A 17,592-nucleotide genomic window follows, 5' to 3' on the forward strand; every position below is an offset into this window, starting at 1 on the left:
GCACATTCATATATGTGTGATTGATTATACACTTACGTAAATAATGTTCAATGAAATTATGTAGACATATATACACAAGGTGTAATTATTTAGATATCGATGCAATTGTATACAAAAATTACATTACTGATGGGACGCATTTTCTTTTGAAAAATTATAATTTTGTGGTCGGTGAAGTATGTGGCGAGAGAATCTAGATTGCAGTTGTAAGTCGAGGTCATCTTGCTGCCGCTAGCGTCGTGCCACCTCTGCTTCACGGGCTTGCCTCGTTGGTAACTCAAGTGCACATAATTCCTTGCAAATGTGTAGTGGGTAGCTCGCTTCCCTACTTCATAAAAAGGCATGTAATGGTTACATTGGTCTAGCCAAGGGACATGCCATAAGAAGCGAGCAAGCTTCTAAAACAATACACACAGCATACATATATAGATTTCACGCCAAAGGAGCAATCCAAGTTGGACGGCAAGCAAACACTGCCAACCTTTACCTGTGTAGCTGCTGCTGCTTGTTGTGCAGAGCAGCTGCCGCCTCACGGTTTTTGCGGTCTGGGTCAAAGGAGCTGCCTTCCACAAAAAAGCTGCTGATGCCCAAGGCCTCCTTGAGCTTGGCATTCTTCTCGTGGTTGGCCTCTGCCATCTGGTGCGTCTCTTTCACACTGCATGCACAAAACAAAAATAAATATGTTGGTGAACTTGCAGCGGCATGCTTCACTGAACTGCCTGGAGTATTATGGGAAACAATGCTATAGATGGGACAGCGCGACTTTGCTCCATCAGATTTTCACATTTATTGCTAGGTCAAAAACTCTCGGAGCCCTCTCCCACAAAAAGACTAACGGAAAATTCCAGAATATTACATACTCCGTTCATTAGGACGTAAAAAATAACTGCTTCTGGCGAAACAGCTGTCAAGATATTCTTTGGTTACCTTGCATCAAGATTCGCTCAGCAAAGAATATATCATGTTCAATAATGAAGGTGTCTAGAAATTTGATATTTCTAAATTCCCCGACTTTTCCAGGTTTTCCATGATGATCGAAAGCCAATTTCATGACTGCCACGTCTGCCCAGAAAACTCTAAGCTCTAGCAATAAACCCTCGAGTGATAAAAAAATAAATCAGGAGCTCCATATAAAATAAGTAAACATATTTACTAGACATACTCACTGTTCTGAGCACATGTGGTAAATGTGAAAAATATGTATATCTGGCCAAATAAAATCCTTGAGCCAGGCAGTGAGCAAGTCAGCTGTTTGATGTTCGGAAGAACCACGAAGCAAACACACCAGTTGAAAGTAACCACAGGTGAAAGTTTGAAGGAGCCAGCAATAGTCCTACATCGTAGCCAAAGCTGCTAGGAAACGTAGAAGTGGCCCCATCTCGCGACATTTGTGCAAAATGAGGACACGGGAGCCTGACCAGTTCTGCCAGTGGAGTATAATCTGTTTACTGTAACGACTGTGTAGCCCATGCTGCTTAGGATGTGGATCAGATTGAATTGAATTTATTTATTTCTTGAGAGTGTAGTGCAGGCCCGTTTCGAGACTGTAGGAGGAGTGAATGTAGACAAAGTGAAGTGGTGTGTGGTGAAAGAGGTGCGGAAGCATTGATACAAGAAAAGATAGATCGACCTGAACTGCTGTATTTACTGATTCAACTATTTAGGACGTGGATTGGATAAGATCTGATTCGACCTGGATTGCTGTATTCACTATTGATTTGCACCCCCCGCATAATTTGCGCACGTTTAAACTATACTTTTCTGCAAAAAAAAAAAAAAAAAAAAACAAGAATAACTATTAGTTGTGAATTCTGTGTACCTTGCTTGGACAACGAGTAACGACAACGTTGCAAGAACCACAGTCGGGCTAGACTGCACCTGTTTGCTCGCTTCTTACAGTCTTCGCATCAGGTGTAGTACATGCCTCTTGCCACTGCTTTGAGGGGGGCGCTACAAACCTGACCCTCCTCCGCTGCTCCGTGTGCAACGTTGGTACACAAGTTTGGATGCACTTCTTCACTCACCGCACATTGAAAAACAAAGTGCCTAATTGTTCAAAACACACAAATAGTTGATAGCATTTCTCATACCCAATGATGTTGGGCTTGAACCTATATTATAGGCTATATACCTCTGAAGAGTGCGCTTTATTGTCAGTGTCAGAAGCCCCGAAGTGTGAGTATGACTGAAGCCTTTTAGGGACAGAAAACTCTATATCGAACACTCCCTGACAACTTCGTCTGGGTATGCTGAATGCCTTTTCCCTCACATTCCATTTGATGCAAGAAAACACGGCCTTTTTCTCTCCCGTCTGTGCATCTGTTCAGTTTTTCTCAACACATGCATGGTGCTTGCTTGTGCGATAATATTCAGATGCCTTTTCCTCTTCCTTCAGTAATTGCTGCTTTTTCTCACATTTTGAACGATGGTAAAACACTTAGGAGTGCGATCTTCCTATTATAAACTGGTATGGACCTGCGTGATGAGCATCGCTATTCATTGTTTGTGTGCAAACACTTACTGCTTCTTGTTTAGTGAAAGCATCTTGTGAAGTCGCAACATCCAGACCTGGTCCGTGGGCCTCCGCTTTTCCCTTCCTTGATGTTTGACATAGGGGCAAGGCTCATGAAGCAATATCGTTGTGAGGCTTCCATGCAATTGAAATCAAGTAGGAAGGTAGTCCTTGCAGAAAGTAGGCCCAGAGTTGAGAATAAGTTTTATGATGCGGCACACAGGCACGTAGTCTTCATCACAGAAGTGTCTGCTACATACCACATTCGATGTAGACTTGTCGATGATGAGGTTCTTTCTCGCAATATTCTTTTTTTTTTTTTTCATTTAGCGCACAGCTCAGTAATGCTTGGCAATTGGTGAAAAAACAAAACACCGGGTGTGTCCCCCAACGGGACTAGCACTACGGAACACAACAATACACCAACACACAGCTAATGTATATCCGTGTACGTACTGTGCATGCGGAAAGTTGCACCACCGCCTTCTCGAGTAGGGAAATCACTGCAGACTGAACACTGAGAAAGCACCGAACGAAATGCAGGTGTGGTGAATAAATGACAAAATAAAGCAAGCCACACTAGAGAGAAAGAGCAATAGACCACTCCTTGTTAGTAAACAGTGTGACGTCACTGCCGGCACCCCGCTCACCATACCCGCTTTCAAGGCAGGTGCTGGTTAGCAAGAAAGTTCTGTCGGTGGCATCTTTCTGCATAGCGGAGCTGCGTGTCTAGACATTCCTTCGACAGTAGAATTCTGTCGCTGCGTTTCTCAATAACTCAGTGAAAATTCATGTGATCTAAAACCCGACAGCTTATTAATATATAATAATATCTGGCACAGTAAGCTTGCTGCACTTGACACCTATAACGTGTTTTCGTACCTATATTGCTCCTTTAGGCCTGATACAAAAACTTCCAATGCGCATTGCCACTTCATAAGGATCGAGCCGTAAAAGTGCAAAGTAGATAAGAAACGAAAATCACCCCTGTTCCCATTAACACGTATCAGGTGTCCGATAATACGAGTTAGAGCCGTGGTAAAGCGTATATGCAGATTCGGCAACGCTACAACATGCTTATAGCTCATGCGTAGTCGTACATATCACCCGGAGATCATGCACTTTTATTTTTCTGCACGCCGCGCATACGCTGAAACGTACCCATTCGCAGATGATCGCGTCAAATGCATTTTTAACTTGACTAAAATGTCAGATCGCCAAGTTCCATCGAAAAGTGGTTACTGTAACCGAAACACAACGAATACTAGTGTTTTCGCAAACAATACTCATCGCGTTATTCACACTGCACACACCACGCACAATGTTCCCAGTTTCACGGTTCGTAAAGGTGAACCAATATTGTCGATGCCTTTCAAGGCACACTACGCGCCACAGTCAACACTGCACATTTTCGAAGACGATGCCGCTGTTCCTCGCACAGGCCACCATGTGTGTTCACTTCTCCGAGATAAACAGCCAGCCAGCGTGGCAAATATTTTATCACGCACTTTACCACACACCTAGATGTTCTTTGACACATACCAAAGCTAATGTTGCCACTGCGAGATGAAGATTAAGCTTTCAAGAAGAAAAAAAAACTTGCCCCAAGCACCAAGCGACTGCACACCACTTCGCCACCCGCGGAAGTGTTTTGCCAATCGCCACCTTGCACGTGCACTTGTGACGTACCCCGGTAGAGGTCTATTGACAACAACCTGTTTGTAGCACTAAGCCACAAAATAATTCATACATATTTCTTAGAAAAAAGCTGCTTACTTGCCGAAAAGATTGAATGCTGTCAGTTTCTCTTTTTAAACATGTTCTTCCACAAACTAGAAAGATAGTGCAGAACTGATTTGCACTAGAGAGTTTTAGTTCCAGGACAAGCGGCTTGCGAGCGTAAACAGCTGCGTTCTTCACATTCATCATGGACGTGGCTTGGAGTATAAAGGAATGCAAAGGAACTTGGGTCCCTGGAGTTATTGTTTTCAGGTGGTGTTAGTACCTAGACAAAGGACACCACCACTCTCAGGGCGTGTCATCCGAAGGGTTGATCAGCAGCAAGATTCATGCCTTCTTTTTTCTTACTTTCTTTCTCCAATACGCAGTTATTTTAACCATTACAAATACAACACACGTGTGTGCTTCAAAGGACTGTCTAGCTGCAGACCACAGCTTTTAGCCCTAAAACTACCTCTATTGAACTTGGAAAAATAAAGAAATAGAAAATACCTAGCCAAGGGAACGCGTGCTCGTCGTTTTTTGCAAGCAACCTCTCGTGATTGCAGCCTTGTTGTCCAACGAGACCAAGAGCCAAAGGTATTCGGTTCTCTCTGCTTGCAGAACAGGTGCAGCCTTGTTTATCTCTTTCCGATTGATGCCAGTGCTTTAAGCCTCCAGCATTATGCCTCGTTAGCCGATTCTTCCGTATTTTTACCGAGTTTCAGCTTGTTTCAGCTTGAGCACTTGCATTACATTATGCGGCATAACATTACATTATGCGGCATAACATAAGTTTTTTAACATTACTTAAGTTTGTTTTTAAAGAGACGATCCTCCTTCTACACCCAACTTATTAAACAATCCCCCTCCCCCTCTCGGTCGAGAACCCCCACTGTGTGGTTTCACATCGAGCAACACTTCTGTGCCGTGTCTGCAGTGCAAGAGATGCAAGGTCAGGGTCGCAGCGCCCCTACTGCCGGCAAGTAGTGAAACATGCTCAGAAGCTCTCCCACTACTTTCGTGACGGGTGAGAAAGAAGTAAGGAGGGAAGCACACGCAAGTGCAGTCTAGCCCGGCCGTGCAAGAACAAAGCCATACTGCAAAATTTTCTTTCATGCTTTTTTCCAACGAGGACATGCATGTTTGTATTTGTGTCTCTGAATTCAGACGCTTAAGTGCAACGGAAGTCCTCGGACGGCTGCAATGAAAGATTTCGAAAATACAATACCAAATGCTTTCAAAAATGCAATACCAACCAGCCCAAGTAGCCACCCTTTAGAAAACTGGGGACAGCGTTTAAAGTGCCGACTTTTGAATATGTGGTGGCAAGACGGAATCTGTCCAGTTGTAAAGGCTACCTTGATTCCACAGATGAATCATGGATGTCAGCACGCTACCTTGATTTACGTACTTTTCTGTGGATATCCCGCTAAAAAGTGATTGCATATTTATTTACACAAGCTCACGAAACTGAAATGAGAAATTTAGCTCAAGGTTAACAAAGTACTTGATTGGGCTGGTTGGTGCTGCATGGTAGACGAAGAAAGTGCTTAACAGCACAAACGACAGGAGGGCATAAAAGAGACAAGCGTTTCTGCTGCTAAGTACCGTCTTCTTCTACCAACTAGCTGAAGTTACACAAGTACTACCCTTGGGGCACGACATCACATCGAGAATGGGTCGCTTACCACTGCTGTATTTACAGGCTGTACTGCTCATGGACATCAGCTCGTGGGCTCCCGATTCTTGGCAGCAGTGCCAATCAGAACCAGCTTCGTTCCAGTCGACACCGTTCTGTGCACAGCCACATTTAGACGAAAGCAGTCGCCTTGTCTGCCTACCGGGATCGTCAACTGACATCGTCACCACCACCGGTTATAAGCGCCCGCCTACAACTGATTCCTTTGGGCACGACATGACACCGACAATGAGTCGCTTCCCACTGCTGTATTTTCAGGTTAGTTACCTTGAGTGCGCTGTTTGTGTGAAGAGCGACAATCGTTTTTTGATTGCGGTGTCATGCCCAGCGACGTTCGATTCTGTTAGGCGAGCATGCTGCCTTCCAGCCCGCCTGTGCCATGCTCCTGTTTGAACTGTTGCTCATCGTTTGTGGCGATGTCGAGACGAACCATGGGCCTACTTTGGAAAACAAGGTCGCCACAGTTTTTGAGGTTGTCGGCAGGCTTGAAGCTGGGCAGGCCAGAATACTCCGTGAATCAAAAAGTGTTCGAAAAAGGCAAGATGTGGCTGACAAACTGATTAAGCAATTGACTGAAAGGGTTACTGCCTTGGAAATCGCAAGGACTGCAGTTGATTCCACTGTACTCGATTCTGTGCCTCATGAGTCTTTGCGCAATATTACTGATAGGCTACAGTCTACAACGATGTGCAATATTACTGATAGGCTACAGTCTACAACGATGAGATGTGATGACGGGGAAAACAGGCAACGGCGGGACAATCTGCTCTTTTCTGGTATAGATTACGAAGACAAAGAAGATTGGGCAATATCCGAGAAAAAAAATAATACCCTTCTGTTTTCAAAAACCTGGCATCCCCTAACAAACGGCCACTTTGAACGGGTACATAGACTGGGAAAGTACAAGACTGATAAGCAGCGGCCAATCATAGCTAAAATGAGTTCCTTTAAAAATAAACAAAAAAGTTCTTTCTGTGGCACATAAACTAAAGGGTACCGACTTTTCGATTCGTGAGGACTTCTCGCCATCTACACGTTATTGTAAGAAAAAATTCATTGAATTCGCCAAACGCTTAAAGAAGCCGATAAAGTTATCAGTGGACAAACTGCGCATTGATGACAAGACCTACATGTATAATCACGCAACGAATTCCGTGATACTTCACAAAACATAGCAAAGAAAGCATGCACACACAACGGAACCTAGGTGTTAAGATTACAATAACAAGTCGCCATTCATGCAGTTATGTTTTACTAACATATGCAGTCTTATACCCAAACACGATCAGCTTTGCTCGTTCTTAGAAGATAGTAACCCTGACTTTTTAGCAATAACAGAGACTTTGCTTCATTCTGATATACCCGATCACAAGCTTCTCCCTGATAATAGCACCTACAACATATTTAGGCACGACCGCAATAAAAAAAAAAGGCGGTGGCGTTCTACTAGCTATTACAAAAACACTGTCATTATTTTGCATCAATACAGACTCCACTATTGAAATCCTATCGACTGCATGCATCACATCAGCAACAAAAATATTGATAGGTGTCTGCTATCGCTCTCCCGACTCGGATAACTCGTTTGTAGAAGAGCTGTGCAAAAACGTTAATTCCACAATTCGGCAATGCTCTCCTGATAATATATACTTACTTGGGCACTTTAATGTTCCCCAGATTGATTGGTTTCTCCTAACTTCTACCTGCCACAAAGCAATGCAATTTGTAAGTCTAACCTTAGATTATAACCTGTTTCAAGTTGTAAAGGAACCGACTCGTGGTACAAACATTTTAGACTTAATTTTAACTAACGCTCATGAGACTGTTAGTTCGATTCTGCACGTAGATGGTTTCAGTGACCATAAGCTACTTGAAATAACACAGCCTCCCAACCCACGTATTACATAGCCCTGTTGGAAAAATTCGGGACTATAACAGAGGTAATTACGAAGGTATAAGTGATGAATTGTAAGCTTTTTACGACCATGTTTTCTTTCTATCTTTTTCGTATCGATCAGTCAACAAAAACTAGATTCTTTTCAGAAACAAAATCATTACTTTGGTTGATGAATATATTCCTCTAATTTCTATCTCCAACGACAATAAAAAACCCTGGTTTAACAAAATGCTTAAGTCTCATAAATCTTCGGGCCCTTGAGATTGGGAAAAGTACAAGGATTCCTTCGGGACTATAACAGAGGTAATTAGGAAGATATAAGTGATGAATTGGAAGCTTTTTACGATCAGGTTTTCTTTCCATCATTTTCGTATCGATCAGTCAACAAAAAATGGATTCTCTTCAGAAACAAAATCATTACTTTGGTTGAGAAATATATTCCCCTAATTTCTATCTCGAACGACAATAAAAATCCCTGGTTTAACAAAATGCTTAAGTCTCATAGATCTTCGTGCCCTTAAGATTGGGAAAAGTACAAGGGTTCCTTGAAAGAGTACCGCTCTCTTATAAGCAAAGCGAAATCTAAATATTTTATGCACAATTTGCCTTCCATGTTAAATACTAATTCGAAAAAATTTTGGCAAGTAATTTCCCCTCACAATGCTACCACATCTGCCAGTATACAAGATGTTTACCATATGCCTCGTAGATAGCGCTTCAGTATTGAACTCATTTTTTTCATCTGTGTTCATGTGTGAAGATCATTCCAGAGTGCCCAAAGTTCCCGAGTCTGATTATACATTCATGGAACCTGTTGCCGTCAGCACTGCAGGGATTGTGAATCTTATTGGAAAATTTAAATTATCAACTTCTTCAGGCATTGATAACATTAATTCTAAGGTGCTCAAAAACACGTCTTTATGCTCAAGTAAAATACTGTACCACATCTTCACACAATCTTTATCAACAGGACAACTGCCAGCTGATTGGAAAATAGGTAAAGTAGTTCCCTTAACCAAAAGTGGCAATAGATACTCACCAGAAAATTATCACCCCATATCACTAACATGCATTTGCTGCAAGATGCATGAGCATATCATTTTTTCGCACATTTATTGTCATTTAGAAACCAATAACTTCTTTTTTGAGAACAAGCATGGATTTAGGCGAGGTTTTTCCTGCGACACCCAACTACTGGAATTTACCACTGATCTTCACTTCAATATGGATAATAATTTACAAACTGACGGCATTTGCCTAGATTTTTCTATTTGACCGCATACCTCATTCCGTCTGATTTCAAAATCAATAGAACTTCGTTTAGATTCACTAAACTTATCATGGATACATAAATGTTTGTCTTTTCGAAAGCAGTTCACTCTGGTTAATACCTCTTCCTCTCCAATTTCCAATGTCACCTCCGGAGTGCCTCAGAGTAGTGTCTTGGGGCCACTACTTTTTCTGATCTACATTATTGATCTTCCAACTAATATTTCTTCGTCAATACGGCTTTTTGCTGACGACTGCATTCTATACGGTTCTATAACTAGTACTATGACCACCTTGCTCTCCAAAAAGACTTTAATCTCATTAACAACTGGTGTGGTGCATGGCAAATGTCTTTAAATTTATCAAAATGTAATGTAGTATCCTTTAGTCAAAAAAGTTAACTGTTGAATTTGATTACTCCATAAATAATTCCAACGTGTCGCGGTCATCTTCGTATGAGTACCTCGGTGTCCATTTCACTTCTAATCTTACTTGGGCGGCACATGTAACCTACATATCTGCAAACGCATCCAAAACACTGGGATACTTACGTCGAATCCTACGAGACGCGCCAAATAACGTCCGCAAACAAGCTTACTTAACCATCGTTCGTCCACAGCTGGAATTTGCATCACCCATATGGTCCCCGTTCCAAGCTTATCTCATTAACCAGCTACAAGCTGTGCAAAACAGAGCGTCAGGGTTCATTTCACGTATTTACAGTCGCTCCTCGAGCGTCACACAAATAAAACATGACCTTTCATTACAGCATCTAAATATACGGCGCACAGTTGCCCTCCTGTCTTTGCTTCATAAATATATTCACGCGTCCAGGCCACCCCCCTTCCCACTAAAGGCACCATTGTGCATGTCTAAACGACTTCACAATCAGCGAAGCATCACACGCATCTTTGGAAAAACAAAATTACTTAATTCACCGGCTTTGCCTCGTGCCATAGCACTCTGGAATGACCTACCCGACGTCATTGTCAATTTAACTAAGTTGAGTTGAGTTGAACAAACTTTATTTGCACAACGGTTGTTGCTGTGCCCGGGGCTAGGCTGCCAGGAACACATCGTTCGAGGAACATCTTTTGAGGTCCTCGGCGACGGCCCTGGCCCGCTGGATGGCCCACACCTGGTCTTCGAGGGCCTCGCTGAGAAGGGCGGCTTGCCATCGCTCAGCAAGGTGCCCCATTTCGGTGGGCCCCTCAGTTGACGTCATCCTTTCTCGCGGCCTATCTTCATCTCTTTCGCATTGCCAAAGTATATGTGCCATATCGGCCCATTCGTGTGCACACCACGGGCAGCCAGGCGACGGGTGCAGCGTGGGCCATAAGCGGTGCAGATGGTAGGGGTTGGTGAACGCGCCCGTCTGCAGCCTTCTCAGGTCCACCGCCTGCGACCTGTCCAGGCGCACGTGGGGTTGCGGAAATTTCTTCCGGTCTTTCCTATAGTGCGCAAGCACGTCGTGATACGTGGCAGGAGATTCTTCTCCATAGCAGTCGGCGCACCTCTGTTGTCTCGCCTCTTCTGCACCAACTTCAGTTGCTGCAGCAACGGACGTGGTGGGGGTGGTAATTTCGGCATTGCCAGTGCCTGTGGCCACCACCGTGCCTCGGCCGGTGCTCCTCCCAACCACGGTGGCGGCTGCTCCCTAGGTGGCTGAGTCGCGACGGGTACGTTGCCTCGCGACGAGGTGGGCGCGCTCGTTATGGTTGGGTGGGATGCCAATTAGTCTTTGGCTGTTGGCGTTTTTGCCGCTAGTTTTACGGCTGTTGTTGATATTTCCACTGTCGCCCATGTGAGCGGGAAACCACTTGAGGGCCTTGTCAGTATTCTTGCCTGACGCGAAGTCTCCAGCTCTGGCGTTAAACATGCGTGCCACCTACTCGGACACCCAGCTTTTAATATAGCTCCGAATCGCCGATTTAGAATCGCTAATAATCAGGCTGTCGTCTGCACCGCTGTGGAATACCGCTAAAGCTGTGGCCATTTCTTCTGCAGCTTCGGATGATGGCAGCCGTGCTGATGCCGTGACCTGAACATTTCCTGCTGTATCCAGGACCGCCATAGAAAAAGCAGGTCCCTCCGCCGCTGACCGGACTCGCTGTTGATGTTGCCGCTGTCGCAGCAGTTGTTGTTGTCGTAGCAGTAGCAGTGGTGGTAGTGTTAGCGCCTTGACTTCGCCTCGCTCGTTCACGGGTAGTGGCGGGAGTTCCGAGCGTCCCCCATCGCCGCCGCTGGCTGACAGTGGATACCTGGCCGCATCGACGAAGAGGACACCCTCTTGGCTTTCGCGATTTTTGCGACCAATTAATAATACATCTATCAATGGCATTGTATAACCTCCTTGAATTCTGTTTTTGTTCTTCGTGCTTTTTTGTGGATGGGAAATTCTTGTTGATACTTGACTCCTCCTTGTCATTTTTGCAACCACTGTTATTAGTTCCAATGTTATTACTTGACTTGTATTATTATTAGTTATTAGTTGCTCTGTAGTTGCTTTGTATTGTGGCAGAAGTATCACCCACTAGCATTCTTCCTATGTACCCAACTTACTCTATGCTCTGTAATAGAGCCTGTAAGGTATCTGAAATAAAAAATAAAAATAACCCGAGTCGCCTGCAATAAGTGTGTACCTGAGGACGTTTGCTGTTGCATCACTAATAATAATAATAATAATAATAATAATAATAATAATAATAATAATAATAATAATAATAATAATAATAATAATAATAATAATAATAATAATAATAACAATAATAACAATAATAACAACAACAATAATAATAATTATAATAATAATAATAATAATAATAATAATAATAATAATAATAATAATAATAATAATAATAATAAATCCATGAGTAGCCAGGCGAGCTTCTGCTAACTACCGTATTTTTCGGTGTATAAGTCGCGGTTTTTTTCTGAATTTTTCGTGGGTGCGTCTTATACAACGATGCGACTTATATACATTCAAAATCGAGTTGGATGCCACGGCTTGGGTGGCGCTGTTTACATCAAGCAGAGGTTATCTGATTGGTGGCTAAAGTCAAGGCACGAGTGAAAATTAAACCCTTCACTGTGAAGTACGAATCCTCAACTTCATTATTTAAAGAAAAAAAAAAGATAAATGTAATGATTAGTTCACTAAGTATTACGGCTAGGTGGCGTTAGCCGCCGCCCAATCTAAAGGGTACAGCCACATCCATCCATCCATCTATCAAAATGGCGTCTACGGCGCTTCACCGCTACCTTTTTCCTTCTTCCGCGGCCTTCTGCGATGCACAGAAACCACATTTAAAAAGAAAGTAAGATTAACGGTAAGTGAACACCTTTAAGGTAACGCAGCTATGTAGTTTTGCACAAAAAAATAATCAGAGGGGTGAAAATGTGGAGGTATTTTTTAAATTATAAATTATGAAAAGCAAGTTTGGATTTCAGAGCCACTTCCTTTACCGTCACTTTCGTCCGCCATAACGTCTTCATTGCACTCGCTGTGTCGCTGTTGCTGCGCGCGTCTCGTGTGTTGTGTTGTGCGTCGTAGCATAGAGCCGGTAGCGCCGTAGAACCTCGCGAACCATGGCGCCGCTTGGAAAGCAAAGTCGACGAAGCTATGCCGCCAAGTTCAAGCTGCGCGCTGTTGAATTTGCCGAAAACCACGGGAACAGAGAAGCAGGGAGGCAATTCGACGTCAGTGAAAAAATAATCCGTGACTGGCGCAAGGCCCACAGCGTCCTCCGGACGATGAAGTCGACAAAGAAGGCCAACCGCGGCAAGAAGGCGCGCTGGCCAGACCTCGAGCGTAGCCTGCGCACGTGGGTACTGCAACAACGAGCCGAAGGAAGAGGGCTGTCAACAGTGCAGCTGCGCCTGAAGGCGAAGGCTCTGGCAGCGGAGAGCAATGTTACGGGATTCAATGGTGGTCCGCCCTGGTGTTTCCGCTTTATGCGACGGAATCAGCTGGTTATGAGAGCCCGGACGACAGTGTGCCAGAAGCTGCCCGACGACTTTCAGGCGCAACTGGACAACTTCAGCTCATTCGTGAGGGAGGAAGTTGCGAAGAAGAATGTCAGCGCGAGCCACATCGTTAACATGGATGAAGTGCCGCTGACATTCGACATCCCGCTTGGGAGAAGCATCGCCGAAAAAGGCCAGAAAACTGTCACGGTGAGGACAACAGGCCACGAGAAGTCCCACTTCACCGTTGTGCTCGCCTGCTGCGCGGACGGCACAAAGCTGCCTCCCATGCTAATATTTAAGCGGAAAACCTTGCCGAAGGATAATTTCCCTCCTACAGTGGTGATTCAGGCGAACTTGAAAGGTTGGATGGACGAGGGAATGATGAGTGTGTGGCTTGACCGCTGTTTTTCCCGTCGACCAGACCGATTCTTCCACGTGAAGCCAGGAATGCTGGTAATGGACAGTATGCGGGCACACATCACCGATATTGTCAAGAAAAAGATCAGTTCAAAGAACTGTATGCCAGTGATTATTCCCGGCGGCATGACGAAGATGCTTCAGCCGCTTGACATTTCTGTCAACCGCAGCTTCAAGGCAGTTCTGCGACGTTCGTGGGAAACGTGGATGTCGGAGGGAGAACACAGCTTTACAAAAACGGGGCGCATGAGACGCGCAGAGTTCGGCGAAGTGGCGAAATGGGTGAGTGACGCTTGGGAGTCAATTTCTGCGAAGACCATTGTGGCGGGCTTTCGCAAGGCCGGTTTGATCCCTGCGCGGCCGATGGCAACGTTGAAGAATCCGATTCGAGCGAGTCGGAGGACGACAGTGATGTGCCAGCAGTACTGCAACCAGAAGTAGCTGCATTGTTCGTGAGCGACTCGGAGGAAGACGACTTCGATGGCTTTGAATAAACGTCACCAAGCTATCGGAATAATAAAGGTACTTCTGAAAGTATTGTTTTTATGTGTGTTTAAAAGCGCTCGCACGCGTGACTGCCGATAGCTAGAAACGTGCAAAAGCGTTGGCCGTCGCAAGCATGCATTTTTGCAATGCATTGTCCCGACGAGATACTTAAATGTCGGTGGTCGGATGAGCAAGTGCGTCTTCTACACCGGTGCGACTTATGCACCGGTGCGACTTATATACGTTTTTTTTCAGAAAAACTGCTATTTTGAGGGGAGTGCGACTTATACAAGGGTGCGACCTATAAACCGGAAAATACGGTACAGTTCTAGCCTAAACAACCAGGCGGCCTTCAAGTCTAGCTGAAATCGTACCCTAGACAAACATGCATAAATTTATAGACGTGAGTAGTGTTGTGGTTCGAAAGTCAGATAGGCTGTGTGATATCTAGAAGCAACACACATCAAAATAGTGCATGTGCCAATGTGGAAGCTAAGGAAAGCTTTAGCCAGTGTGAAGGAGAAGTTGCCGAGCAGAGATTTCCTTGGATTTTTTTTTATGCCATAGGCCACCACAAAATTGAGGGGCCACAATTGTGACAACCAGTACGTTGGTGAAACTGGTGATTTCAAGAAAAGAGTTAAACACAAATATGACGCAACGAAACAACGTGTGGCCTTGACTGCCCTCGCGGAACACGCGGAATCTACAGACCACAAATAGACTGGTCAAACGCGTGTTCCGGACAAAGAAAAACCCGCATCTTCACACAGGGGAAGGGTACTCAAGTAAATGCGTCACAAAGTGGTGGTATACCGCGTGAATATTGCATAATTGGGTAATGTTTGAGAATGCTGAATTGTTTTTTTCGTTTTTATTATTCGTATTTATTGAACGAAGGAGAAGCGTTGCCTTCAAGGAGTGGTGGGACACTGATGTCCCACTGCTGGTTGAGGGTACTGTTGCTTCCATCGCATCTATTCGAGTTAAGAAAAGTGTAAAGTCAAGCGAAAGCCAAGTAATGACGCTCTTGACTAAATTACGAATGCCCGATCCAATGCCTGCATATACAAAGGTGGCCAGTGAACGACTGTGCAGCACGAGCAGCCAGTTTTTACAAGCAGACGCTGCCAGCATCGGTTTTGAGAGGCGACAGATGGGGGGGAGCAACAGTGGGCACTAGATGCGAGACACAAGTATACACAGTATAGGTATAGACACCCCTGCCAAAGCTGGATTTGTGAGTAGGTGTGACTATAAAATGCTTTGCACTTAAAAGAAGCTTGCATTATGCCTGCAACTGAAATCCAGATACAGACTGTACACACGCTGAACAGGAATGATGGGACGCTTCTGACAACGTACTCTTCCTGCTTACGTCACGTATTTAGGTGTAGTTAGGTACACTGTGCCTTTCTTATGGCTTTTATTGCGAACAAGGCTCTCTCCAATATCGGGTGCCGAAATGTCAGTAGTTCGATGGATCGGTGTATCCTTTTGCATTTACACTAAGAAGCAACAGTTATGAAGTTGTTGTTTTTTCTCACACCTCTTTTAGCAGCTCACTGTAGTTGCAGTTGGAAGAGGGACTTTTTAAGCTTTGATCAATGGTAATGCTTATTTTTGTGACAGCTGCACAGAACTGCTGTCAGTTTTCATGACCTGGCCAGGTTTTTCAGAAATTTCCCGACTTTTCCAGAAGTGTGCTAATTTCCTGACTTCTCCAGGTTTTTCAGGTTGTTAGTCACCCTGATAACATATATAATTGAGCATGCAATCTGGTACAGATGAGGAACAAAGAATTAGGCAAAACGAGTGTTGTGGCAATTCGCAAGCAATGATGAGGAATTAACACTTCTCCCTTGTCTGTGCTGCACATTTAATCAAATGTATTCTCACACTAACTCACACAACAAACAAGTTATTCCAATATAATTTTAAATTGATATGTGGGGTTTAACATCCCAAAACCACCATATGGTTATGAGAGACGCCATAGTGGAGGGCTCCGGAAACTTCAACCACCTGGGGTTGTTTAGCGTGCACCCAAATCAGAGCACACGGGCCTACAACATTTCCGTCTCCATCGGAAATGCAGCCGCCGCAGCCAAGATTCGAACCCGCGACCTGCGGGTCAGCAGCCGACTACTTTAGCCACTAGACCACCGCGGCGGGGCAATACGTGTTAAATTCATAACATGACTTATATTACACCCCGTGGTTACCAAGGTAACATATGAGTGCTAGTTACTTTTGAATGCCACATATTTGAGCTCTTGTTGTCTGCTACAAATGAAAGCCATTGAGAAAGTGGAATGCTCATCAGCAAGAGTAAGTGAAAAATGTTTTCAACAAATCTTTTTCTTTAAACTTTACGTGGGTGGAGTGTTGAAAATGCGTAAAAATCAAGCCAATGCCTATAGCACGCCCTTTTGCTTACTCCAAGCAAGTGCCCCCCTCAATTTCACACATACCTTCGAATTCAAATTCCAGAAAAACACCCCCACACCCAGATCATGTACCGCTTCTATGCAACACTGGCCCGCTTAAATCCAATTCAATCTTACTTAGCAGGCTGAACACATGCACTTGAGTTTTGTAACAAAATTTGATTCGTCCTTTACCACACCCCACCCTGAACATGGTGCCCAAGTGCCTATGACGATTTTGAGGTTAAGGTCCGTATTTGCAAAATAAATATGGTACCTACAAAGAGTTCTCATTATTCAGTAGGATGTTAGCAAAAGTTCTTAAAGATGCTGCATGTGCGTCGAAGGAGCTTCAATGTAATACATCATATCGAAAACAAAAATAGGCACAAAAGAACACATTGCTCTTCTTGTGCTTTTTTTGTCTCGAAGCAGTGCACTTTTTATCACAATAGGTTCACATCAAGCTTATCAAGCTCGCATACAAGTGTTAATTTACAATACAAGTGTTAAATTGTACGCTTTGCCAGGCCAGCAGAAAAAAGATGTGAAAATAGGTTAAAAAAACAAAAAAAAAACGTTCAGCCATCAACTTCAAATACGTGCACGTTAGACAAAACCTAACCAGTTACAGTTACTCCCACAAAAAAAATATTAAATAATTACCTATTTGAGCAACTAATTACTCCTCCCCCAAAGGTATATTTTGAGGTGCTATTGAATATAATTGATTATTTCGAGCCCATAATGTTGCCGGGGCCAATGTTCCAACAGTCTTCTTCAGGCCAGTAAATCAGGCATGCTCTTTTGTCCCATAATCGCTCTTCAAAAGCTCCACCTTCTTTCATCTTCTCTTAAATATTATGAACAATTACAGATTAGACAAAAACTCATGCCTAAATACTGACACATCTCCTTTTGCAACATCTTTGCTGGCAATCGATGTTTAATGGCATATTCGGTTGGGCGTTTTAGAGCGCTTTGAAAAGTGGCTGCGCCTTCGGTTGGTAGAGCGCTCAGACTACCTTCGGTTGATTCTTTCAGAGCGTTAGCCTCCGACTCTGAGCGCTCCCGACCGCTCTGACTTCGAAGTGAGAGCATGGCACGATCTGACCGGGAGGATGGATGACATGGCACAAGCTGGCCAATCATGTGCCTGCCAGCATGAACCAAAAGAGGAGCGCGAGCATGC

General features: G+C 44.1%; 1 protein-coding gene across 15 annotated transcripts in view; it reads right to left on the minus strand.

The window, feature by feature from the left end:
- Srrm234 (Serine-arginine repetitive matrix 2/3/4) overlaps positions 1-17,592 on the minus strand; it is a 357,763-nt gene that overhangs the window by 161,911 nt on the left and 178,260 nt on the right. For all 15 annotated transcript variants that reach the window (XM_075888712.1, XM_075888714.1, XM_075888713.1 and 12 more), the window contains one exon: positions 488-655. In XM_075888712.1, the coding sequence (XP_075744827.1) occupies positions 488-655 (168 nt within the window). The remainder of the gene's footprint in view (positions 1-487; positions 656-17,592) is intronic.

Source organism: Rhipicephalus microplus, chromosome 3, assembly GCF_043290135.1.
Source record: "Rhipicephalus microplus isolate Deutch F79 chromosome 3, USDA_Rmic, whole genome shotgun sequence".
Taxonomy (NCBI): domain Eukaryota; kingdom Metazoa; phylum Arthropoda; class Arachnida; order Ixodida; family Ixodidae; genus Rhipicephalus; species Rhipicephalus microplus.